The 27122-nt window shown below is 40.7% G+C and overlaps 2 protein-coding genes across 10 annotated transcripts in view; one reads left to right on the top strand and one right to left on the bottom strand.

Annotated features, from left to right (window-relative positions):
- Window positions 1-3917: 3917 nt before the first annotated feature.
- LOC137973450 (prolyl 4-hydroxylase subunit alpha-2-like) lies at window positions 3918-6669 on the top strand. Its single transcript, XM_068820275.1, has 2 exons — window positions 3918-4283; window positions 5385-6669. The coding sequence occupies exons 1-2, from the start codon at window positions 3953-3955 to the stop codon at window positions 5507-5509; spliced, it is 456 nt and encodes a 151-aa protein (XP_068676376.1). The 5' UTR covers window positions 3918-3952; the 3' UTR covers window positions 5510-6669.
- A 708-nt stretch (window positions 6670-7377) lies between these two features.
- Window positions 7378-27122, bottom strand: part of LOC137973445 (steroid 17-alpha-hydroxylase/17,20 lyase-like) — a 43553-nt gene continuing 23808 nt past the window's right edge. For 3 of the 9 annotated variants that reach the window (XM_068820262.1, XM_068820263.1, XM_068820264.1), the window contains 2 exons: window positions 23997-24085; window positions 7378-10931 (listed from right to left, as the gene is read on the bottom strand). In XM_068820262.1, the coding sequence (XP_068676363.1) occupies window positions 9426-10916 (1491 nt within the window). In that variant the 5' untranslated portion in view covers window positions 10917-10931; window positions 23997-24085 and the 3' untranslated portion in view covers window positions 7378-9425. Of the gene's footprint in view, window positions 10932-16060; window positions 16296-16751; window positions 17408-22080; window positions 22206-23996; window positions 24086-24188; window positions 24271-24353; window positions 24463-27122 lie in introns of those variants that run through there. The other 6 variants (XM_068820266.1, XM_068820265.1, XM_068820268.1 and 3 more) reach the window with 6 other exon arrangements.

Here is a 27122-nt window from a genome sequence, read left to right on the forward strand (position 1 = left end):
TATTTTTGAATCAAGGAGGCTTGAAATCCGACCATGTAGTCACTAGCTAGTAGGATCCGAAGGATACACAACGCTTCGCTATACAAATGTTAAGTAGTGAGTATACAAATAGCGACAGCGAACTACTAACTGATCCTGATTGTTAATTACAACTTTACGGATTGCTCTGTTGCCAGCAGGGTTGTCGTGATGGTGCAGTGGTTGGTACACCCGACTAGTAACCAGGGGAACGCGGGTTCGATTCCCACTCACGGCATATATATGTTTTACATTCAAAAGGATCAGTTAGTAGTTCGTTGCCACTATTTGTATACTCACTACTCTATAAAGGTACGGCCGGTTATACGAGCAACAAAAACGTCCAACTTGTCTCGCAACATTGCTGCGAAACTAGTCTAAACAATGTTGCGCGTTTTACGACCCACGCACAACCTGTCTCGCAACGATTAACTGAAGTGTTGCAAGTTGCTACAGCGTGTTTCACAAAGTAGAGGTCTGTTCTACTTTTTGCAACACGCTGCAGCAACTTGCAACACAATTTTTGTTGCGACACAGGTTGTGTGTGGGATGTAAAACATGCAACATCGCTTTTCGACTAGTTTCGCAGCAATGCTGCGAGACAAGTTGGACGTTTTTGTTGCTCGTATTACTGTACCTTAAACAAACGATAAATCAGTTGTGATATGGTTAAAACAAAAAGGTTGAAACATCCCTACCTCTAGCTTCGTTCTTTCTTTAACAGTTCAGCCCATAACTGTTTTGGAGGCGCTCGGGAAAGCGCAAGAAGCTCCATGACAAGCGTTTCGTTTATTGTTCATTCTTTGTCATATTTCATCGTCGCAGGCTTTCTGCTTGAGATAGGTACAGTTCTGCAGTTCAAATATATGATCTTTCGTCTATTCGCTTGTTTCTTCACCATCTACGGGTATATTACGAACTCACAACGGGACCAGCTCTTAGTTAGCTTGATAGCTCAGTTGGTAGTCGCGATCTGAAAGGGTGTGTGTACGTTTGGCGTTTCTTTTGAATCATTTGAGGTTTCCTACTGCTATGTCTGTAGGGGGGCGGTCTTTTTATGTTCAATTTAAGGGTTGCATATCGTAAGGATGCGATCTGTTGTGCCCAGTTGCAGCTAGTGCTTTAGTTCCGAACTTAAGGCCCAGGCGAACGACTCCAACACTTGCTTTAACATCCCTTCGATTTTGTTGAACGATGTTGACTTCTGAGGTAGGCATGCAAACGGTTTCAACACATCATCAACATCGATTCAACATGTTTCAGCCACGTTGAAACGTATGGGGCGCCGATTGAAACGGGGGACAAACGATTTCAACATCGTTGTTCAACCAAATACAATGACTGCAAAAATTCTCGCGCGCCTATTGGCTAATTATTATTGTCAATAAGCGGACAGACACATAAATTTATGATTTATGCGATAATGACGCGATATTGCTCGCGTCAGATTGAAGTTTCTTACATTTTTGTCTCGCTTTCTTCTCGTGTTTTGACCCCTCGGCCTTTTTGATATTGTAAAAAACAAATTGATGTCAGTTTTTCATGCGTCTGTCCTGTTATTGATCATGAATTTCGTCATAACACTGTCAAAGTAGTCTGCGGATCCACTCGGCTGTCACCTCGTGGATCCACAGATACTTTGACAATGTTATGACGAAATTCATGATCAACGAGATGCTTCTGTGAAGCATACACTGGGTTGCCTGTGGTACGTGCTACAGAAAATCAGAAGGCACTGAATTGTGTGGTATTGAAATACAGCATTCCAGTCTCTGAAGAATAACAAATAAAAGAGAAGCGAGAAACATTGGCTTCTGGGCTGACATGTTGATAATTTTCAAGTTCCCTCACAACTTCTTATCACCACAAATGTGCCCTCTGAGCATCTGACAGCTTTGTAATACTAAACTTCACTGAAGTCAAACCCTGTTTCGCGGGGTTAGTGTTAGGATGGGAGACCAAAACAATAAACCCCTCATAAAAAACAGAAACATCTGACCGAAAATACTATTAACGCTAACAAATGCGACCTCAGCAAGGTACAGATTCTGTTAGCTTGCTTTATGCAAAACAAATATTGATGAAAAAGCAAATAACTATTGACACACAGTTTTCAGAAAGAGCAGAAGGAAGTTTCCCGGACGGTCGATCGAAAATAAAATATTTACGACATGAAAAGAACATTAATTTTGAAACGTGAATATAGAATATAAAAAGTTACGATCAGCGACAAACATTTTAGGAGATTTTTGCTACGTTCAAGTAAATTGCAAAATCGAAAGTGACATGGCCGGAATTCAGCGGGCGCCGTGATTAAGTTACCGCGGCATGTTTACTCGCCAAACAGTGAAGCATCTGTGTCAAATGATGGTAAGATACCGGGTTTTTGTAAGTTTCTTTTTCTGTCAAGTGTTATAAAGTTTGACAATGAAATGAGCGAAGTCAAAACAAAGATCACAATTGCCCAACTCTTGTTTATGCAAAGTCAAAATTTACTCTCCAAGACGCGTACGACGTTATTTATCACCAGGTAATTCCATCATTTTGGAAATAGCAGCTACTTTATTATTCATCTGCGTCACAAGTTTTCACTGATTTTGGGGCTCATTTTGTTGAAACTCAAGCACGCTTCCAACAGGCCTGTGAACCCTTCCTGCTTACAGAGCAATACTAAAAAACTTCTCCCATATCACATTTCAACCTTAAGCTCAAAAATTCAATACACAACATGATATTTATAATTTACAAAGGCAGAAAATACCACAGAATCCTTTTCCAGCGAAAATTTTATTGAAACAAACAACATATTTGCTCTTAGAGGCGAAAACCTCTTCCTATTTCATTGCGTGCGTGAAGACAAGAAACTCAATTGTGTCAAATTACCATGTACTTCAGGTAAATACTGCTCACTTTGATTTCGTCTCGACGGGCGATAGATTGTTGTCGAAGTCCAGTACTCGTCGCTTTTGAGATTCATGCCTAGTTTATCCAACTGACTTTCCATTATTGAGCTCCATAAGGGTATATTTTGTTTAAGGATCCACTAAAACGCCATTCGCGTTGCATGACTTTCGACGCCATTGCAGGCTAAGTTAATGATTCTACTGTGTCCACCAGAGAAATCTACGCAGTTCCACTACCCTCTCGATCCTAAGAAAATACTCGCAGAAGGCTCTATACACAAAGACACCACTTACCAGGGGAGTGACAGGCACGACTTTTACCGACACGGAAAAAAAAAAAAAAAAAAAAAGAAAAAAAAGAAAACAAACAAACTAAACGCAGACCTCGACTGGGTTTGCCCATAGGCAACCCAGTAATAACAGGACAGACGCATGAAAAACTGACATCAATTTGTTAATTTGAAGCCGATGATGCTGAAATCGTTTGCCTTAAATTCGGGTTTTTTGATGGTGCGACAATCGTGCCAATCAGAGACTGTTGAGCCCATTGTGCATCATTGAACAGATAGAAAATATGCAAAACGTTACTTGCTTTGCTGTGCATCATTTTTGAGAGCGAAGAGTCTTCATGCATCACCGGAGATTTGAACAACAACTTAAAAAAAAAAAAGCTTTATGTGTTTACGGTGTACGAAAAGATTTATTGAACAATCACTATGAGCAAAAATGAACTGTGCCGATGAATCTCGACCGCTGCGAGTACGCCAATAAGAGATGACGCGTGAATAAACTTGATTGGTTGAATGGCAATATAGCAGAAATTGACAAAAGAGCCAATCAGCTTAACTCGTCACATGACTCGGCTCCTTTTTCCGATTTTCACCCTTCCCCGGCAGGTCATATTCCTCCTGTACAAGCAACGAAACAAAAAACCTAAGCAACGTGTCATGAATTTTTAATTCTTCAATTGTCTTAAAATCCCACCCGCATGTGCAGTTCAAATTTGTTAGCCTGAGTGGATTTGAAGAAAAATGAAGTATTTTATTAGCTTTTGTTTAATCTTTGTGTTTGTCCACGTAGGCGCACACGAATTCAGTTCTTCTCATGTGCCAGATGTGTCAGCACTCTACAGAATTGAAGAAGGTCTTCTTCCTGTCTTGGATACTTTCATTTCCAGGAGAGAAGAATATTTGAGAGAACTAGAGAAGGTCCTTCAAAGAACCTCTGCTTTGAGGAAAATGTCTGCTTCAGAGATTGGGGAATATTTGGCAAATCCACTTAATCAATACTTCGTCGTTAAGAGGTTTGTCGAAGACTGGGGAAGACTTGAAGACTACGTGAATTCAGATAGCACTTCGGATGGTAGGTTTCTCAATCTCCGATATCCTTCGACGTTTTTCCGATGCAAAGACGGAAATGTCCGAAACCTTACCGAAAGTTGTTCAAACACTTCAGGGGCACCCAACGATAATCTTCGGTGAAATACTTGTTTGGGAGAGTCTAACTGTTCTACGAATTTCGGTTCCATGTTGCCAAACAGCTTTAAATTTCCTTACTTAAACATCACCTAAAAGATTCGCAACCAGGGAAAAGTAAGTCCCTTACGTTTTCGGAAGGGATATTTTTGCAATTTTTGACACTTCAAAAGATCGCCTGGCAGTTTCCGATGCGCAAATGGTTCACTGGGAAGTTCTTAGGAGGTAAAGTTCAGCTAGCAATTTCTGAAATGAAGATATCATGGCCCCTAAATTTTCGGACACTTCAATTTTCCGCTAAGATATCCAAACAGATAAAATTCTTCTTGGTGATAAAAACATCTCTTTACACAGTCTTTATACATTACAAGGAGCCTGGAAATATCTCTCAAAGGCTTTTTGCTTAATTTGCTCGTTGGGTGCCTTTGGCACTTACTGAGTAAATGGGTTTGTTCTATGTTTTTTAGTCTTTAAATTGCATTCGTGATCATTTTCTTTACAATATCTCAGAAAATTATCACCTAAGTAAAGTGCCCTCTGAGAGCCATCCGACGATCCAGATAAATAACTTACGAGCAATGTTCTCACGTGGTCTGGTTTCAACCAGACTTATAAGTTATGAAAATTTATTTCACCCAGATAAGGGCTGCCCAGGGAGTGCATCTTGTTCGCTTTCTGACATATATTTTTAAATGGGTCGAATAAACGTTGCTTCGCAAGAATTTTATGAGCAAAGCTACGGGCTGTTAACATAGCTTTTTCGTGATTATGGAACAGTGATTCGTTGTATTGTGTAGTTCGTTGTCATGGAAACAAGCATCTGTCACACTTGAACCCGATGAGTCGACATTATGCAAAATGGATAATAAATCTCTTAGCGGGGAGTTCTCGTTTCTGCGCCGTTTTCGAAAACTGTTTTAAAACACTTTACTTAGGTAATCTGGAAAGGTCTAGATTGCATTACAGACGTGTCGCTTTATATTTTCAGATTTAATCTCCCAGGTAAAGAAAGAACAAAATCAAATTCCCGGCAAAGATGAGCTGAACAAGTCACTGAGGGATCTGGAGAAATCCAGCGGGATTGATCCCGAGGGCTATCGAGTGATCTTATGACGATGATGAGATTCTGTCAACGTTTTGTGTTACAGAAAAGCCAGAGAGCATGTAAAATAATTTAGACGCACTTTTTAAAAAAATGATAACGGTTGAAACATATATTGTTCCTGTCCTCGTCTAAAATGCATTATTAAGTCATCGAGTAACCTATGAACCAAATATAACAGTTTGGTCCGACAGGCCCCTTAACACGAGTGTATTTAGTAACCTGGCCAAAGTATAGCAACGAGGCTGGATGTGACGGACATTTCCGTAAGAAAGAGCTTTTGAAGCTTGAAGTTCTCTTAAGTTTTCCTTACAATGTATTTAATGAACGAAATGATATATAAATGGATCATATACTGAACTGCGGATATGAAATCAAATAAAGCTATGATCTTCGCAGTTATGGAAGCAACTTTAACAATTGCGTAAAGAAGCCTGAAAAATTCAGGACTTCGACTGGGCTTATTTTACGCAATTGCTAAAGTTGCGTCCATATAAACTGCGAGGATCATAGCTTTACTTGACAATGTATCTGTTTATTATTCTCGAACCTCGGCCCTCTAGTAATTTCTCTTTGCTCTCATAGAATCATAGGATATCTTGGAACCTTTTGGATTCTTTGTATTTTGCAAATAACATGTTGCCGATTCAAAGGCTCCCAAGGGGTTTTCGTAACTATGTTTGCACCAAGATGGAGACGGAGCAGGGTTTGCGCAGTCCTACGAGTTCTCGCCTTCCTGGACTCAACGTCACTTGAGTGTCGACTTTATTGGTCCTCTTCTCTAATCCGAGAGGTTTTCCTCTCGAATCATCTCATCTCTTCCATTTGCGCACGCTATTTTTTCTGTGAACACCATCTTTGCTTTAAATGAATCTTCATGAATATTCAGCGCCGCCGTTTATCACAGACAGACAAATGCTGCTTCACTCAAATTCATCGGCTTTGTTTTTTTCGCCGAAACAAAATGTTCTGAAATCGTCTTAGACGAGCAGCTTCAGGTGTCGTAGCTCATGTATAGTTGCGGATTACACGAAAACGTGAAATCACTGTTGAGCAGCGCTTTGCACAAAAGCGGGGTAAAAATGGCTCATCATTAAAAAAAATAAAACGTCTCCAAATTCAATGGCACACATTTTTTTGATGGCTTTGGTAAATGTTCAGAAGTGAACTGGACCACATACTCGAGAATCCTTGTGCTCCGTCCAGGAGACGAGCTTATGATGGCGCGATTTTTAATTAAGGACGGTGCCTACTAATTCAAAGGTATTTTTGCGCGGTTTACTGACTGTGCGGGAAAAGCAGATCTTAACAAGTGTCATTGAAATCCAAAAAGTTTTAAAATACAAAGCAATGTATGGCGTTCTTTTCCAAATTCAAGCTAACCCTAACCCCCAATTTTCTTTTTGGATACCAAGAGCACTTGCCAAGTTCTGCTTTCTCCGCATAGTTTTGAACCGCGCAAAAATATCCCTGTATTAATAAGCACCGCCGATAGGAAATCCGAGTATCTCGAGATGCGCAAAACGTATGCGCAATAACAATAGTAAATTGGCCGGGGGCTTGGCCATTAAAGCCGTTAAACAACATTTTGGCGGCGAGATTTCTATTTACACATGTTTTGTTCATGTGCAAAACAACTTGAGAGCAGAGATGGCGCAGTGGTGAGAGCACTCGCCTCTCAGCAATGTGGCCCGGATTCGATTCCCAGACTCGGCGTCATATGTGGGTTGAGTTTGTTGGTTCTCTACTCTGCTCTGAGAGGTTTTTCCACGGAAACTCCGGTTTTCCTCACCCCACAGAAACCAATATTTGATATGAGTTATATTCATTACTATTCCCAATTCAGAAGTGTTTTAATGCTAAATCCATTGACACTGACTTCAATAGAGTTATTATTTTTTATTACTGTGTTGTCATTTGGAATTCATATACAGGAACAGACAACTTCTGTTGAACATCTTCAGGTGAGGAGACGGGAAATATACGGCCAATCCTTCTATCCCCCTTTTTATCTACCTCCCCAACCTTGAACGCCCGATGCTTAAGATAAATAAAATTTAGTGTTCTCTCTCTATATGGCGGTACAAGTTTCATGTTGTGTAAAATAACCAAGCAGAACGCCTTGTACCTGGATGGACAAATACAAAAGGGTAATACTTCTCTGTATCCCTAAGTGAGGAGGGTATACCACATACATCGTAAGAGCCTTGTAAGGGCTCGCGTTTTACTCGTTCTGGGCGAGGAGCGGCGTTTGCGCAGTACGGACCACTCGCCTTCCACCAATAAAATCGTTTCCCGGACTAGGTGCAATATGTATGTTGAGTTTGTTGGCTTTTCTCCAGGTACTCAGGCTTTCTTCTCTAATTTAAGACCAACCTTTGAATTAATCGTTCTCAGAATTGATTTTGTTTGATTTTAAGTTTCCCCGATAAGTGAAACACTTATGCTGGTCTATACTAGCGTGCAACTTTTATAAGAAGACGTCGCTGTAACTATTAGAGCCAGCAGGGGATAGGATAAGGTTTGGTCGTCTGCCCAAAGACCCCGGTTACATGAGTAAATGCTTCACAACTCCAAAGTAAATAAAGATATATGGAATGTTATAAGGCGAGTTCATTCTAGGGACGTATAACAAGGCTTAAAGTATGTCCCAGATCTGCTTTGAATGTGAACGCGGTTTATTCTAGTTCAGGTACCTTACTTTGTAACCTTAGAAACGAGGTATCTTCAGAGAAGCCGGTATAGTTTTATCCCTCCTCGAATGCGTACCTGAGCAGCTCAAAAAGAGATAAACCTTCAAATAAGTCTCAGTGGCGCGTGTATGGTCCACTTGGACACCAGTATGGACTCGCCCTAGGTCACTCGCTTAAACCAACCATCGAATTCTTGGATTTCACATGACGTCACGGTCGCCATGTTGGTGTCCCGATCCAATCCTTCGGGAATTGAAAGCTGTTATTATGATAACGTCTTCTTTTGTTTACGTTGAAAAACATGGCTGTTGATCACGTGAGTGAAACCCAAGAATAGGCCATTTCCGAGTTAATGTCTGCTATTTCTTCAAAGCGAGTCTAAGTGCGAAGTTTTTGTGATGGTAATTAGTTCTACTTTACGTATGAATGAAAACTAATTTTCATAAGAAAAACTTCGCACTTAGACTCGCTTTGAAGAGGAGGCAGACATGAACTCGGAAATGGCCTATTCACTTCTACGTAGGCTCGATTACCAGGAAAGGAGGCAACCGCTCCTCCACGAGTAAATAAGACCAGGGGCCCGTTTCTCGAAAGTCCCGAAAACTTTTCGGGCTCGAAAAGCCATTTGTGAAACTGCTAACCGCTTATATTTTGGAAAAACGATCTTTTAACGTGTTTTCAAGGTAACAAAAAGAAAAATAACTGTGAAGTTTGAAGACTTAAATCCTGTGTCACAATTTCCTTTGTATCTCAAGAACGGACCCGAAAATGGCCCGTAAAGTTTCGGAACTTTCGAGAAACGGGCCCCTCAGACTCGAGAGAGCGGCGGAAATCGAGCTTCATTCACCTTGTGTGTCCCAAACAATCGCTTGTTACTCATTCTTTGTCCCGCTTGAAGCCTCATTATGGCAGGATAAAAAAGGAGCGAGGGATTATTGCTCTAAGAATGTAATTGGTTTAAAATTGGACCCTCTTATTGATACTCAATTCTAACGGTTGGTATAGTTTGTCTCAAAGAACAATTAACTCGTCTCTGATGTAACAGTGTACCTTTCAAGCCTCTTAAGGGCCATCCGAAGGTTCTCAGTTGCTCTTTTTATCTCGTAGTGAGAGGAGCTCATCGCACAGTGTCTGCTCGGACTCGTTCTTTAACGCAAATTGCTGCATTCTGACGATTCCGGTGTATCACATCATATTGAATGTGGCGTACCGTGTTTTCCAATCTTCAGTGTTCTTAGTAACGCCTCTCTATGCACAAGCTATACGGTTTAGGACACAGACTAGCTCCAAAGATTCCTTCCAACTCCGGCGCCTCAACATTGTTCGGTACACTAAAGTGAAACTTGTGTAGCAAACGAGAGATAAAGAGGAAAAGCTGGATTTTGCCAAGAGATTCTGCGAGACAGACCCGCCTGCCGGCTCCAAAAGGAAGATAACTTAGCGTGCCAGGGCAGATGACTTTCCCTTCCGCATCAAGAAAGCGAGAGGGATCGAATTCAAATGGTCTGTCCCATTCATTTTCGTCGTGGTGCATAGCCCAGACGTTAAACAGCACAATGGTGTCTTTAGGAATCTCATATCCGTTCAAAGAGGTGTCTACCGTTGTGGAATGTGGGAATAACAAAGGAACTAGCGAGCTGTATCTCAAAACTTCCAAAATGGTTGCGTCCAAATATGGCAAGTTAGGTTTGTCAGCGAGCTCGGGCTGTCGCTCTCGTCCTATGACGTCATCAAGCTCTTGGTGAATGCGTTGTTGCACCCTGGGATTGCGAACTAAGTAAGCAAGTGCCCAGAGGACACATGTCGATGTGGTTTCCAGGCCAGCGCTGAAAATGTCATTCATGGTCAAAACCACGTGATCTTCAGACAGCGGGAGTAATTTGCCTGGATTCTCGGCCTGTGACTCTCTCATGGCTTTTATCAAGGCATCCGTGAGGTCACGCGTCACGCTTTCCTGGTAGGTATTCTTATGTTCGTCGAATTTCTTTTGCAGAATGGTGTCGCGATCTTTTACAGCCTGTTTGATGAGACTTAAGCCTTTGCTAGGGAAGTGCCGAAGCCACGGGAAGTAATCCACCAAATTCCCAGCTCTAAAACCCTGCACAAACTGTTGGTTATAATTCAAGATTGTGTGGAAGTCGGGATTTTCCAAGTCGTAACGCGAGCCAAAAACGAACGCACAGATAATGTTGATTACGGCCAGGACAATGTTATCCTGCGGGTCATGCGCCCGTCCCTCTACTGCTTCAAAACGTGCTATAAGTTCGTCAATTTCCTCGCAAACTTTACTCTCTATTGGCTTTATCCCTTGACCAAACATTTTGAGAGCAGAATGCGCTATTTTTCTCTGCAACTTCCAAGTCGGACTGAAATCACTGAACGCGATATCTTTGCCTCCTCTGGAAATCAGATCAGCTGTGTATAGCCGAGGTCGTCCTGCAAAGTCAGTCGACTTCTTTACAAGCGCTTCTCGAGCGAGATCGATATTGTTCACGACCACGATCCGATGGATTCCGACTGAAAGTCGGAAGATCTTCCCGTACTTCTTCGCGAGATTTGTAAGGCCGTGGTGCGGGCTCATTCCCATTTGAAGCATGTTTCCAATGACAGGCAGAGGCATGGGACCGGGCGGAAGCTTTGGGTTTTCGGTCACGTGTGAGAGAACGGTGTACAGCAGGACCACGGATATTACCACAACTGCAAGAGCCAATAACTCGAGGGCCATGACTTAACTGTATATCTGTTTAAAAAGAATAACGGCAAGTTAATTATGAAATAACCCTGCATAAAAGGCAAGTAGCTTGTAGTAGGGGAATCATGGCTTTGTTTTCAACTTTTGCCTCACTAAAAAATCGGCATTGAACATTTATATATTTTGTATTTCATTTCTAGCGAGTGAAAAAGCGCGCAAATGAGTCACCGGGTGATTGGATGAAAATTAATCACTTTGGCCAATCACTGCACACAGAGACAGTCCAATAAGCCAATTACAGTGCGAAGCCAAAACGTTCAACCGGCACGGGAAAAAGCGCGCGAACGAGTCATCGGGTGATTGGATGAATTTCAAAGCCAATGACGTCACCAATTGTAAAAATAATGGGGCAATAGACCTTATTCATAAATGGCGGTCACATTTATAATTCTTTTGTCCACGTGCAAATTAGCCTACCAAGCCTCATTTTAGAGCAAGAATTCTTTTCAATTCACTGTATGGTATCGAGGCTTGGTAGGCTAATTTGCACTTCGACAAAAGAATTATAAATTGGCCGCCATTTATGAATAAGGTCTATGCAATGGAAAAATTATTTGTAACACTCCATTGAAACATAAGGCGATACACCGTTTAAACGTGCGTAAATGAAAGTGTGAATTGGGAGATGACAGCATTTACGTCAAATTTACAAGCAGTGACGTTACTAACGATAAACCTGACGAATATTTGTCATCGACGTTTTGTCTAGATGTCAGTCTGGTATTTCTAGCGTCCAATACTTGTTTTATCCTTCAACACCGTTTCAAAAAATGTTACGTAGGATGGTCATTGTTTTGGACGGAAATCAAATTTATTTACGGATCATTTCATTGAAAAACAAATAAATTTTAGGCAGTCTTTTTGGAACCCATAACAGCAAAAGAATATCTGAAACTTCATTAAAACGAGATGAGAAGTGATTGAACTCATATTTGACTCATCTAACGCGACCAGTTTCACATCTGGGTTCCAATTACGCAAGTCTGTTACCCTTGTATACGCTGGCTGTTCAAAGTGTAACTGTTTTAGCAAGCTGTAGTCGCTCACTCATTATATTACGGACACACATCAAAACCAAAACTGTTACAATATAATAACACAATACTGGTAAAGCAGGGTTGGTATAATGGTGAAAGCAGTTGCCTTCCAATGTTGCCCGAGTTCGATTTATGTGAGTTGAGTTTGTTGGTTCTCTACTCTGCTTCCAGGGTTTTTTCTCCGAGGACTCTGTATTTGCGCTCTCATCGAAACCAACACCTTACAAAGGAGCAATCCGATTTTTTTCCGAGCAGCCCCGAGACAACATCGGTAATAAGTTACACTTCTTTCACCTTGATTGGAAGACCACTTAGGCTCGCCGGGCTGCGCATTAACTTGAAGTCTTTGACATGACAAAGTTATTCAGTTTGTCATTTCTACTATAGTGCTGTCTCGCCAACACAGCTTCTGTCCGTTAATATATATTTGATGTCTGGGAACTTGATCTCCATGCTCTAAGCATTTACGATTTCATTTTGATTTAAATAAATTATTTACATTATACTGACGTAACCGAAAAGACGAGTCTTCCAAAATCCAGAAACTTTTATGGTTTTTATAAGTGAGCAGCTTCTGTTCATAATTTGACAAGTACAATATTCCACAAAATGAGCAGAAGTCATTAAGAAGTCATTAAATTGGCAAAAGCTCAAAACTTACTGCGAGAGAGGTGTCCAGTGCTGGCAACTCGTTCAATTTTTTTTTCCCAAAACAAGACGGAGGATGGAGCGTCTTGCGGTCACTTTGAACGCTCGTGATCTGTTCTTTGTACAGAGGTGGTGGAGGTTTTTGAAACAATGATCTTGCCTCGGTTGCAGATGAAAGACATTTACAAGTAAAGACCTCGACATGCGAAAGTTGGTTGATAGTTTATCTCAAATGGACCGACGCAACGAGAAGGAAAACAGCTTTGTTTACATTTTCTGGCTCATTAGCACAAGGTTATCGTTTTCTGAACCAGTCAGCGGAGAATAAAGTACTGAACATCGAAAGAGCATTGCACAACAAGCTGTGTCGGAAAACTTGAACCCGATAATCTGTGAGCAAAGAGGCTTTGAAATTTCGAAATTTAACAAATAATTTATGGGATGATTAGCGTCTTTGACGCCCAAGAATTGAGCAGTTTTTGATGGCTCATAACTCGCTTTTTATCAGAGCCAACTTAAGGCTTAAATGGAGATTAATCGACTAAGAAAAACCCTTTGAAGTCAATTTGCAAATAGCACATGATGATGCCTTCAGTGAGCAAACTCGTATGTTAATGAACAAAATTGAAACAATGACGTCAGCCGGCAAAGATTCCCTTGCACCATTGCTCCTTGATAGGATTAAGTTCCACAAAGAAACCGTACGCTTTCACTGAGTGAACGAATTCGCCAAACACAATAGCCACTGTCAGCAGCTAATTAACGAACAAACACACAAGCTGTCAGCGATCGGAAATCCGAGCTGTTTAGGAGATGGTTTATTGCTACAAAAGATGGCTGATGACGAATAAATCTCACATGGTTATGGATTATTTTTCGAACAATTTCCGGCAAAAGTTCTTTAGCATAGCGTGTAGCCACGTGCATGGAGATCTTGGACTGAGTGACTTTTTGAAAGCGTGCCAGCTGGGAAACGTGGGTCGATATTTTTCGTATACGTGCATTAAAAAATCGTCCACTTGTATGATATCAGTTTCTTATCAGGCGAAATCTCAATTGTGCAGTGTACATATAATCTAGACCGGCATATAGGGGGGAAATTGGGGTTGCTTCAAAGTAGTTGTTGTTCGCAAAAGGAAACTACTACTCTATCCGTACTCCCTGGAAAGCAACTGTAACACTTTATGACCAAATTTCCAATCTCGTAAGGTCTGTTTCTGTAGGTCTTGTTGTCTTGTTCAAAAGTCAAACTATTCACGAAGCGAAGCATAGTTGCCAAGTCTCCAGCTTTCGGCTGGAGACTCCAGCTTTCACACTCAATCTCCAGCTGGCCAGCCAAGCAAGCAAAATCTCCAGCTGAGCTTGGGTTAACAAATATAAAATTATTGTTCCACAAACGTAAAACTGTTCATGATCTGCGAAATCGTGAAATCGACGAGAAATCAGCGGCAAATTGACGAGAAATCAAGAAATTCTAGACCCCAGAGCCCTTTTCTTCTCACTGGTCGTGTTTGTTTGCCCGAAGTGACATGGTAAAATGTGTCATTAAATCAGCTCAGAATGCAGGAAAAGTGATCTAGGAGAACTCAGATTTAAAAATTTTCCCTGGGGGGGGAGGGCATCCCCCGGACTCCTCTCGAAAAGTTTGCGCCTTTGTTGCTCGCTCAGATTAGGCGCTCCATTAAATCTCCAGCAAGCCTCTCCCTACAACTTGGCATCTATGCGAAGTCGAATTGAAGTCGGAACTAACCGGGGAACGACCCGAGGGATTTGGACCCGAAGGATTCGCATTGAATTCCTCCCCTAGTGCAGTTCGGGCCTCCTCCAAAATGTTCGAGTGAGTTGTAACAGTAATGCAAGCTAACAAAGACGCACAACCCAGTCATTTCGTTTGAAAAACCACACCTTATAAAAATTCGGAGAAATCATCTTGAAAAAAAAAAGAGTTCGAAAATAATTAAAGGCTTAACAACTCATTTGGCCATAGAATTCTTCGCAGATTGTCGACTTCATCGCTGAACCGTATTAATTTGTCCGAACATCAAGACCGGACAAACAAGCTTATGAATGTAGATCACTGAGATCTGGTTTCGTTTGATCAACTTACGCTTAGTCGTGGCGCGAAGTAATGTCCTCAGGCGATGTGAATTGCATAGTTCTTCAAGTTACGCCCAAGGGATTTTGCTCAGAATGAGTCCGGAAATTGGAAAGCTAAACGTGCTGCTAGCTCTCTCAGTGGCTACTGAGTATTTCTCGTCCAAAAGATTTGCGGTCAGGTCAATTTACCACATCTTTAGTGCCAAGTCACTGTCTATAACGAATGATTATCGGTTTAAATAGATACACGTTTATCCTTTTCGTTAAAATCTTGCAAGAAGACTCCAAATCGAGAACGCCTCTTCACGGAAAAGTTTTGTTAGCTGCATTTCACAGGTCTTAAAAGTGCAGTGTAGAGATCTAACTTTGTGCGGGGAAGTCTTGCGCTTTCAATTTCCTTTTGTAAACTTACAACGCAGAGGCACGTGTACAATTTGCTTTACTGTTTTAATTCCTCTATCATAAAATACATTTGTCTTTTTTTTCACCGTCGGGAAAACGGCCATCGATCAAGAGACTGCCCTAACATTGGGCCTTGAATCTCTGCGAAGTCGAATTTTCCTCAAACTCGGACAAGGTCATTATGTTGAAGAAGTTTCAATATTTTAGCTAAGACCGAGTCCTTTCCGGCAACTACTACAACAACTTCACAAAATCGATGAACATCGTTTTTGGGTAAAAATCACAAACCATTTAAAAGAGTTGAATATAGTGCGCTTCAAACTGCGATGTGGGAGGTACATGACGTGATTAACTGCAGCGCAGCCAATGAATAAAGAATGTTGCAGACTGGCAAGTTGACAATCGCTCGGGAGGTCTTGATATCAAAACCCCTGGCAGACCGAGACTCACAGAACTAAAATAACTAAGAAAAAAGTGCTATCTTTGATACAAGTGACACGATTGGTTGTAATTTCTGGTTTCCACGATAAAGCGAACAGATGCAGGTTCCATCAAGTTCACACCATGCACACGAAAAAGGAAAAAAAAATATGTACAAATGGTTTGGGGACGTCTTTTCCCTGAGCATTAACCAACGTCGTTGAAACAGGAATTTGAATACATACACATAGAAAATGCGCTATGGAAATACTTGAGCACTCTAAATTTGATCGAGTTTTCCAGCTATTTTTAAATAGCTGGAAGCCTTAAAATCCTTAAAAGCCTTAAAGCCTTAAAATGCTTTGCTGTAATAGGCCATTGTAAATGAACGTGTCAAGTTGAACATTATAAGTAAGTTACAGAAACGGATGACTTAGGCTTGCGCGGAATAGAATAAATAAATGCCGGATTTGGCATTGAAACTGCAAATATATGTACCTAGTTTCAACTTACGATGTTTTGAAGACTCGTAGAGCAGCGAATGACTCGAAAGGCTTTGAAAACCGTACAAACGTAAGACTGACCCAGTCGGTGCAGACAGCAGACGCACAGGTAGCTCCAAAACCCTCAGTATCGTTTTCAATTGATCAGATGAATATCCTCGAGGTCTTTGACGAAGTAGTGATGAATTTCGTATCGATTTAACAAGAGCGAAGAGTCATTAAATCTGTCCGGCTTTTACTCAGTTATGAATAATTTGCCGACTCAGTGAAATGCATCGAAGAGTATATGAAATTGATACTTCTCTCTTAAAGGGGCGCTGGTGGTCTCAGTTCATTTAACTATATCGGCTTGCTGTAGGTCACTTTAAGAAATGTAACGGATTGTACGGATTTTTGCCAACGCATAATAATTTAATAAATAGGGTATGGATTTAGGCCAATGCGTACCGTTAATTCTCAATGAGTTTTGAATGTTAGCCACTGGGAATAAGGTACTTAATTGCTCTGGCCGATGGAATGAAATAATTAATTGTCATTCCACAAATACTTCGCCGCTGGTAGAAAATTTTTGGATACATTTTGTGGATGCTTTGCGGATCGGATTTAGAAGAGCAAGTTTTACCTCTCAATGTTTTAGCATGGGGATTTCAAGGCTTATTTGGCGTTGACAAACTCGAGAAAGTGCTACAAATCATAAATACCTAGTGACTGATACTCTTGTGAAATCTTTGTTCAGAAGTACTTCAAATGATCATGTGCGCAATCAGTCCAACTCTCTTTCAAGAAAAGCAATGGATGACGAGCTCACTGTAAGTTTAACCGTTGCAGCCAAATTCGGCGAAGATGGAGTTCTCGAAGAGCCGAGGAAGAATCCTGCACTTTCCTTTGAGTGTCAGTTTTATAGCACATGAATTCTATACAAACAAACATGTAGCATATCCGCCTTTCAATTCAACCACGCGATTGTTAATTACTTCCTGCGCTAATCCACCTAAGAGGAAATCATGAATAAACGTGGGAGGTTTTGCCGGGAAGAATAGAATCCAAACATTTTCATGCGTGACCTCTCAACATTCAGCAACGAACTGCTGCATGTCAACCGAGCCCAATACAAAATTCAAGAGCAAACTGTTTTTGGAAGACTCCACAGAATTTCCTTGTCGCTGAAACAGTGATGTCCTCTGGGGAACAGTGCTTAGGATTGTTTATCAGTCCTAAAGCAACCATCTAAGAATAAAGCCGAAGAATCCTGCTTAAAACCGCCTTCATAAATCTTAGTTCATGTACCTTGGCTAAACTGTATCTCCTTAACAAATGTATATTTTTCAGACACGGCCCGATAGATTTTTCAAAGCTTACTGGGCACCAGAAACTGTGCGGTCGCCGAGTACATCTCTAGAGTTGTACTCGTGCCAACGCCGGGAAACATTCGCTTCGATACAGGAGTCTATGCCAATGAACCAATGATTCAGCCTATCTCCGCAATTGTTGACGTGAATTCAAAAGAACCTTATGGAATTTTTCCAAAGGTCCAAGGCCAATTGAAAGAAGACAAACCTACCAACACCAGCCTGATGAATTAAATTTGCAAAACTTTCTCCAAAAAAAAAATTGGCCTAAAGATTTTGCTTCAAGGCACACGGAAATTCTAGTCACACCTCAAATGTTCGAAACCTTTTCAAAAAACGATATTAATAAGAAATTTTTCAAGTAACAAACATCGAAGCTTGCTGGCTTGCTGAAGAAATGCTTTCAAAAAATTGAGGACTTATGTTCTCGAATCTAACACAGCGGATATGATTTTTGAAAATTTATCCTTACTTGACACAATGTGTAGAGAAACCTTTTCATAACAATGTTTTTTTTTTCTATTTTGGAACAGATATGACACAGTAGAAAATTTTACAGTTTCGCTTTAAATTTTTAATAACTATTCTTGGAACGCTTCTAAACCTTTCAGCTAAAACTGGAACCGCACGCAAAGAATCCTGATCTGGCGTGAGTTGAACATAATCCTATGTATTTTCTAGGATTACAATTAGGAAACGGGACAGAATCCTTTGTCCTTTTTGTTTCAAAACTTGAAAGTGAATTCTGTTAACACCTCTAATATAACAGCCAAAGCTTTGCATAACTCAAAAATAATTGACATGGCACGACAAGGCTTTACTGTCACGAATAGAGGTTTCGCACGGCAGTCATGTTGCATGGTAGGAACAACGAAAATGTTTTGCATCAGAAAGAACATTTTTTCTCATTGGAAAATAATCTATTTTTCCTGCCATGCAAGATGGCTACCCTGCAAAACTCTATTGTGGTACATTTCGTGCGTGAGCTGTAAAAGTTGCGTGACAAACTCGGTTGCTGTTTTTTTCGCCCTTGATTTGAACAACATAAATATCATGTATACTTTTTCTACCGTTGGATTTATCAGCAAAATATTTAGTTTTAACTTTTTATCTCAAGAAGGCTGAACGGCTTAAACGTAATATTGTCCAGTCGGAGCCCACAAATGATTACAAATGTATTTTTCTTCATGTTAACATAAATCGGTTCTATTTTAAAGACAATTCATCTGGCTTAAGTAATTGTCACGGACGAAACGTTCCCGGTTCATCAATACTTCAGCTGAAGACAGGAAGTCAATTGTTTACTGCCTGCAAATAATTTCCAGTCACCACTCACGTCACGCTACTTCGGTCACGCGATGAAATTTATCCTTAAGAGACGTGGAGATACAAACGTGATCATGTACTTCGCTAACTGCGTGGGGACTATTCAAAAGGGAGTTTAGGGAACTATGATATAAGAACAAGGCTCTCACAATTAGATCTGGGGTTAACCGTTATGTCAATATCAGAAATGGCGTGCTCCTGAGTCTCAGATTGTGGGGGAGAAGCAAGATCTAGAAGCGCGACGAAAATTCAACAAGATAGAAAAAATTGGGACTTAACACTACGAAGACAACAACGGAGATAGCTATTGGAGGTTCTTTGAGCAAAAAAAGAATGGTTCTGCTCTTGTCTTACACATTTCGCTAGATTTCTTTGCTGTACTCCGAAAAAACACAACGTAAAAGGAATTCCAAAGTCGAGAACGTTAACGCACGACTTTTCGCCGGTCCTTCTTACTAATCCGCATTCACAGGATATTCCGATTCAATCGTAAACCTTGTACGAAGTGAAATCATCGGGAAAGGCTCAACGCAAATTCTTTTTTCCTTCAACTTTTTTTAAACTCTCTCATAATAATACTCGGTGACTACATATTTAACGAATTAATTATCTACACTCGCAGTAAACAACCTCAATACCATGACAGAGACCACGATACAACATACTACATCAATCTCCGATCGCCCAACACCGAGATCCGGAAGATGAGACAACTATACACGACGGCTGTCTCCGTCTGGTGAAGCATGCACTTGACTCTGACAACGATTTTATCTACAGAAAACCTTTTAAGTGGGATGAGAAATGAACGAATCCCTTTGACTCTAGAAGCACTGAAGTCCCATCCCCTTTATCGATTTCAAGTTGGAATATCATTTTTCTCCGGATCGCTTCTCTTATGACAAACTCACCAGTAGTAATCTCAGATTATTGAAGGCATTCGACAGTCGCTTTGGAAACAAAGGAAAAGTGTACGGAAAAAACTGACAATCTTATAGGACCGAAGTTTGAGGATACGAGCATGTACTTTTCGAGATGGCGTCGAGCACTATGACTCATATGCATGTGGCAGGATTGGAAATAATTTGCCCTTTAACAGGCAAGGAATAAGCTAAAAACGGACAAGTTTCTATGATTTTTGGCAAAAAAGCATATTACAGCTTAACTCGTTTGCCGTAAAGGGGATGCTAGTTCACTTATGCATTTCGTTTCCCGAAAACAACCAAGATTTGATTTGATTTGCGACAATTTGTTGATTTCAGTTTACAGTGTCCCAAATGGGTGCTCTAGCGCTAGAAGACAAGACACTTATAAATAAAGTTCCTTTCCTTTCCTTTCCGATACCGGATGGATAACGAGATCAAAATCGGTCTTCTAGTCTTGGAAATGAAGCATCAATTCAAGTTTCCTTTCGCAGGTATGAGGACACTCTGTAACGCTTACAAAGAGGTCGTGCAGTAAATAGCTATCAATCCTGGGTAACAGTTATTGAGACCGCCAAAGTGGCACACTTACAAAGTATTTCATTTCGTACTTGACCTTGAAACCTTGTTCGATAGACCTTCACTTCACAGTTTGCTCTGACGAAGGGCAACGCTTGAAACTTCTTTGCGGTGGTCAATTTACGATATCAACCCAGTTGATGAATTCAATTCCCCGCAGCACCGCAATTTCCTTAGAAACCAAACCCCTTTATCCAATCGCATTGACACTTCAAGCTTGAAATTTGTCCCAGGTTGGTAGAGCGCCACTGCAATCTCAGAGAGAACTTTACCGCCATGATACTCTCTACATTGGAGAGACTTTGGACGCTCTTCATCTCAGAAAACTGACCGGCCAGGCCGGGCATTTGGAAGGACTAACTCTACAACAACTTCAAATTAACACACTTCGAGGTTGATATATACTCCTCCAGAAGCCAATGCGAGGGATTATCATGCAAGTGTTCCTTCAAATTACTGCATTTTCTTTGCAAACTGACGGATCTGGTCGGCAGTTCTGACAAAAGGAAAGCCTCGTTGTCTTACGGAAGACGACAAACATATGGCCAAAATTCACGTTTTTCCAAAAAAATGAAAGGAATGTGTTTGACTTTGACTAATTGTTTTGGCCTATTATTTACAGATATCAAGCAGGAGGATTCACATACTGGTCACCCTTGGGAATAGAAAAGTTAAAGCCACTTCATATCGGTCGTTAATACTAGCTCAAACAAATATATGTGAACATTTACTGTCTGTGTGGCTTATTTCTAATTATCCAGAAATATTTTCAAACCTGTGGACTAAATCTCGAAGAGAGACCAATCAAGAATCAAAGTAGTTCATAAATCAGCGATTCAAGAAAAGCAATTGAACCGGTCATCCGTGAGATCCTGACCATTTTTTAAATTCTTCTTTAAGAAGTGCATTTTACACGTGCGCTCTGGCACTTACGCCCGCAATTCCTGTTTCTTCATGCGTTGAAGACCATTATATGGCACCACGTTGGTCAGAAAGCTGTAACTAGTAATAGCAGTTTATTTTTAACTTAATGGAAAGGCAATTACTCTCGAAGACGCTTTTTGACCCCAGAGAACTTAACGTAACCTAATCGCTTTGGCCACGTGTGTTTATTCAGTGCGCAACAGTTCGTATTGCCCACGACAAAAATACACGATATTGTCGATCATGTCAAGCATAATTTTATTATATTTCCAAACAAACTTCATTGATTGTAAACTTGGGACCAATAACTGTTTTTTTAAAGTGCCACGGCAAAAATAGTTTGCACTAATCTCGCGCACACATTAAAAATATCGCGAGGAAAAAGTAAAGAAAAGAAGGAACTTCCAGAACACAAGTGCCAAAACATTGGATGGAAGTGAGGACGGGGGAGGGGTAAGTTGCTCTTCCCACCCCCGACCCCCCACATCAAAGTCTCCCAATAAAAGCCTGAGCGTTGAGCTTTGCTGATAAATGCATAGTTTTTACATAGACGACTCAAAGATTTGTTATTTCCTTAACTGACTTGTTCATGAAACGAACTATATCAACAGCACGAACTCTTTTGACTGAAAGGTAAAAATCGTTCCTTGCCTTTCAGTTTGAAAGCTTCCGGGAAAATTAAAATAATAATCATTGTTGTTTTAAAAAAAGCTTAGAATTAAAAACGTCTGAATGATAGGAGGCTAAAATAGTTCCGGACTTTTGGCGAGAAATATATGCAATGAAATCATTTAAATCCCTCTGTTCAAGTAGGGAGTGGCTTTCCATTCGATCTACGCACAGTGAAGAAGTAATTTTATGACAAAAAATGGGGAAAAAAGGAAACAAAAAGTAAATAACTAAAAAAAAGAAGAAATAAAGGACAATACCTGATGAACGAGAAGTGCAAAATTATTCTGTGATCTTGAGAATGACCGCGAATGTCTTGAAGTGTACGGTTTGACAACGCGACAATCTTTTTCGACGAAAAACCGAAAGGCTACTGGCATACTTTCCCGTTGGCATAATTTAAAAACGTAAAACCCGCCGGAGACAGTATTAAAAGCATAAGTTAAATAGCTTAACTTATATTGAACGAACAGTGGTCTGAGCGTACGACAATTATCGGCTTTTCTTAAAACGGGAATTCAAAAGTGAATTAAATTGAGTCCGGAAGTTTCTCTTAAGTCATAAAGCAGTTTGCCGAAAACACCACGAGAAAAAATGAGCTGCGGGGAAAACAAATTTTCGTTGTTTTCTTAGAACGCACCGAGGAATCATATTTAAATTGTAGATGAAGCGAGAGTTTCTTTCCGACACGAGGCTCCATGAAACGCCGTCGGATTTAAAGCATTTAAATAGGATATGTGACTTTTTTTAACCCTTTCAAGTCGCTATATTTAAAACATTATTTCAAATATTTGATTCTGTCCCCGCTAAGTGAGTTTTTGAGTGCGGAAATATAAGCTGTAAAATATAAGTTGTAACATAAGCTTCAAAATATTTGAAACGTGTTGGAGAACATTAATTTACTCTTCTTAAACAAACCCTCTGATCGGCAGAGTTGAGCAAAATATGAGCGTCTGTTTTGATAAGGTTAATGTTTGACACTGTGGATGAAGTCATGAAGTATGACCATTCAAATGAAAGCTACTGGGCTGTTCTTTTCTGTGGTGCTGTTTCCTTTGTTGACGATGGTGCTAACTTCGGAGTCTGTAGGTGAAATCTAAAGGTGTGACTCTCCATCAAATAAAAGCTACTGAGTAGTTCTTTTCTGTGGCGTTGTTTATTTTGCTGTACAAGAAGGTTTTAAACTTTGAGTATGTGGATGAAATCCTAAAGTGTGACCATTCAAATGAAAGCCACTGAGCCGTCCCTGCGCTTCTTACAGAGGTTTTGCAAGGCAGCCATGTTGCATGGCAGGAACAATGAAAATGCTTTGCATTAGAAAGAACACTTGTTCCCATAAGAAAAAGAATCTATTGTTCCTGCCATGCAACATGGCTGCCGTGCAAAACTGTTGTGCTGTACAAGATGATTTTAACTTTTGATTTTATGGATGAAATCCCAATGTGTGACCATTCAAATAAAAGCTCTCTGTGGTGCTGTGCATTTTGCAGCACAAGAAGTTTCTAACTCTTCAATCTGTGGATGAAATCCTAAAGTGTGACCATTCGAATCATAAAGCCACCGATCTGTACTTGTGCTGCTTATTGTGCTGTACACTAAGATGGTTTTAACTTTTGACTATGTGGATGAAATCCTATACTGTGCAGTACTTTCCTGTGGCGCTGTTTATTTTGTTGTCGAAGGTGAATTTGAGTTAAGCAACTTCTCAAAATAGAGAGACAAGTTCACAGGAAAAGTTTGCTGTTTCGCGTAAACGAAATCGCTTTAATAACGCAGAAAGACAACAACGTTGACGATTGAACTAAGCGCTCAACAACACTTTCCCACTGAATCCTGTATGCCTTATTATCTGGGTAATGACAAGAATGCAGTCCTCGAAATAAATTATACAACACGTGGTTTCAACATTTTAAGCATGTACCTTGCTTGCCTTGTGCAAGTGTCTTCCAGGTATCTTTCGTTGGGAATCATTTTCAACCAGTCATTACTGAGGGCCAAAGAGGGCTACACACTTTAATTTACATTTGAGCGTAAAATCTTTCTTTTGGGGCGAACTCGACTACATCCTCTACCAGTCAACGAAACCTTATTGATAGAATTTAAGCGCACGTTTTACGGCGAATTGCTTTTATGCCCCCCGTAAGCAATCACTGTGTTAAGCGAACAAATGACATACCTGCTGACACGGAAGGTCTTTGCCCAAAACACAGCCTTGAGGAAAACTTGAAAACAAATAAACCTGCCTCTTCCTTATTGAGTTTACACCTGCGGACGTTGAAATTCGATTAATTAATTAATCTCTGACGCAGAGTCTTTGTCGCAATGAACGTGGGAACCGAATGCTTTATAACTGAGGCACTCTACTCGCCATAAAACCAGAAATTGATCACATCCGAAATAACTCCGGTGAAGACAAAAATAAACGCGTGCGACAATTCACAACGCTGAAATACGCGCTGATATCTCATCCAATACTGAGTACTCGAAAATCAAATGGCAGCGAAAGAGAGATATTGGTCACACATCAACTCACCGAAATTCTTGGCATATGAAAGTACTGGCTCTTGGCACAATGCCATTTCTGAGAAAACTGTCAGGGGAGTTATACTTTTGCTTTTCAATAACGACGCTATTTTACAAGCCGCCTTTTCTGGCGGAAGGAGACGATATTGAATCGTAAATCGCAATTGGCGAAGAGAGTGATACATTAAAATGTATTAGAATCGTGTGATCAAATCAACTGATACAAAGAGGGACACGTGCCTTGCTACATGTTTCACGCACAATTCAGTGCTCAAGGACTTCGCTCTGCTTTGATTCACTTATAACCAGCGAAACTTTCCTAAGTATTTAACAAGCGAGTTCACTTCACGAAAAAAAGAAATCAAAATCACAGAGATCAATGCAATTAAGACGAATTAACGTAATGCCGGTGAACTTCCCCGCCAGAAGAGTTTAAGATTTCCTGGCTTTCTCGGCTACTCAACTTGAGTGCGTCGCAGGCGTTTGAGCACAGACAAAATTTGAAAAGGAGTGCACCTGCACATGCTGAATGTATTTTTTTCTCAAAGCGACTGCCCTTTTTTCCAAATCAGACAGGTTGCAATCACCACAGTACCCGGCGTGTGTGTGTGTGTGGAATCTTCTGGCCAATCAGATTCCTCGATGCTGAATGCACCAATCACCTTCAACTGGCGCGGTGACCTTGCACGCAAACACATCAAAAGAGATCTGGGCTCTAGATATGGAGCGGTCGTTGAGGGACGTGTCTTCCGCCGCCCTAGAATGGCGGGAAATGAATATTACGCTATGTGGAAAAGTATTTCTTATCCACGGGCATCGCCCTATTCGTGATTAATCCAAGTACTAACTAAAGAAAGCTCAATATTTTCTGCGTAGGGCAAGAATTTGGTATCTCTACAAGAGTCAATTTAGTAAAAAGGAAATCATTTTCCTTGATGAACATGTCAACATATCAGGCAGTTATTTTCGATTAAATTAACGTTTCCGGTGATCTAAAAATATCTTTTTCCTTTTAAGGACTAATTCTTTTAATAAAAGTCAAAAACATCAAGTTCTCTCTCAGGAACCAAGTTCTTCCTAAATTCAAAGTCTCAAAATTGCAGAGATAGTGACTTCAAGAATTTTATTAAACTTGTGAAGCTGACTTCTGTATAGCACACGGCCTTCAAAAACAAATTGGTATGTTTCTGATACAACATGTTTGAATAAATTTCTGTTGCATGAAGTAAGCCATAACATTAGTCTCTTTCCCCCCCTCCAAAACAACGTTAAGGCAAGGCTGGGTTGTTGGTGCTTCTCGGATGTTAGCAACTCGGATGGTAAGTTTCTCAATCTCCGATATCCTCCGACCTTTTCCCGATGCAAATACGAAAACGTCCGAAAGTTGCTCAAACGCTTCACGGGCACCCAACGATAATCTTCGGTGAAATACTTGTTCGGGAGAGTCAAACTGTTCTAAAAGCCCCGGCTACACGTTCAAACATTGTCATAAAACATTTGTTGGATCAACAATGTTAGAACGTGCAGCATACATGTTTGATGACGTTCGTTCAACATTTTTTGTTGAAAGAATGTTTTGATTTCGAGCACACATTCTCTCTTTAACATACAACAAATGTTGAAGCGAGCAGCCGCCTTTTCAACCTATTGTATTGCAAAGACCAATCAGAGTAAAGGGCCCAGTCTCCAATCCGAGAACCATGAGCAATCCATAAATGACGCAGAAAATTTATAGCCCGGACGATTAGTCTTACTCTGTGTTAGCAGCATAGGTTGCTCAGTCATTCTTATTCCTGGTAACTGAGCCTTTTCCTGATCGAAACATGCCAAAACTACTACCTTGTTGTTGACTTGTTTTGACACGACGACATTATTGCAAAGCCTCGTACTAAAATGACGAGGGTATCACGTTTTTCCCGCGAAATGACACTGGTTTGCGCGCGCTCGCTGTTTTAATGAGAAAATCTCGTACTCGTAGTCGTTCTCGTCCTAGAATCTAAAGCTCTCTAACGTGTTTGGTAGGGAGGTTGGAGAGGAAAGCCGGTCCTTCTTTTAAAGATATGGTCAAAAAGTCCGAAAGATGGGAAAACTCTAAACCTGGAAGCAAGGTGAGGCCTTTGCCATAATCGGACATTTTGATGGTGTGTAAAGAGTCACCCATTGCAGTAAGTGATATCCACGCCGGACAGTAGCCATCAGTCTCGTCCCCAGAGCCCTCTGTTTCTTTAAGTCTCGTGACCAAAAGACACAGAGTGCTCTGGGGACGAGAATCGGCTGTAGCAGCAAAACAGTCTCCCAAGAGCTCACTTTGAGAGCAAGCGTACTAGTGATCGGAAGTTCATTGTTTCGCCTCCTGTCGGTTGCAATCCGATGTTTGCCGAGCTTTTTTTTTTTCAGAAAATTCTTCATTTTCATCAAAAAATGTGGCTTTTTTGCCGTGAAGACACGACACGAGACATACGCTAACACCAACCCCGTTTGGCCAACACACCGGGTTGGTGTTAACGTGTGTCACCTTGCTTTTATTGTGTTTATGGGAGTCCCCCCCTCTCGGGGTTTTGTCATTATGAGACAAGGGGTTTGATGGTTACGTGCTGTGCGTTGAGGTCTTCTTTTGACGTGCTGTTTACATTTTTAGGTGGTGAGGTTCTTTTATGACGGTCGCGTTTCTCCCTTTATGTGATTGCAAACACAGCACGTCAAAAAAAGACCTCAACACATTATGATGGAAGCACAAAAAACCATCAAACCAGGTCACATAATGGCCGCTGGCAGAAAA

The sequence above is a fragment of the Montipora foliosa genome, chromosome 10 (assembly GCF_036669935.1).
Source record: "Montipora foliosa isolate CH-2021 chromosome 10, ASM3666993v2, whole genome shotgun sequence".
Taxonomy (NCBI): domain Eukaryota; kingdom Metazoa; phylum Cnidaria; class Anthozoa; order Scleractinia; family Acroporidae; genus Montipora; species Montipora foliosa.

Excerpts from the sequence above, each read along its gene's own strand:
- LOC137973450 (XM_068820275.1), top strand. The coding sequence starts at position 3,953 with ATGAAGTATTTTATTAGCTTTTGTTTAATCTTTGTGTTTGTCCACGTA. Across the intron at positions 4,284-5,384 it reads TTCAGATAGCACTTCGGATG|ATTTAATCTCCCAGGTAAAG; the intron begins GTAGGTTTCTCA and ends TTATATTTTCAG.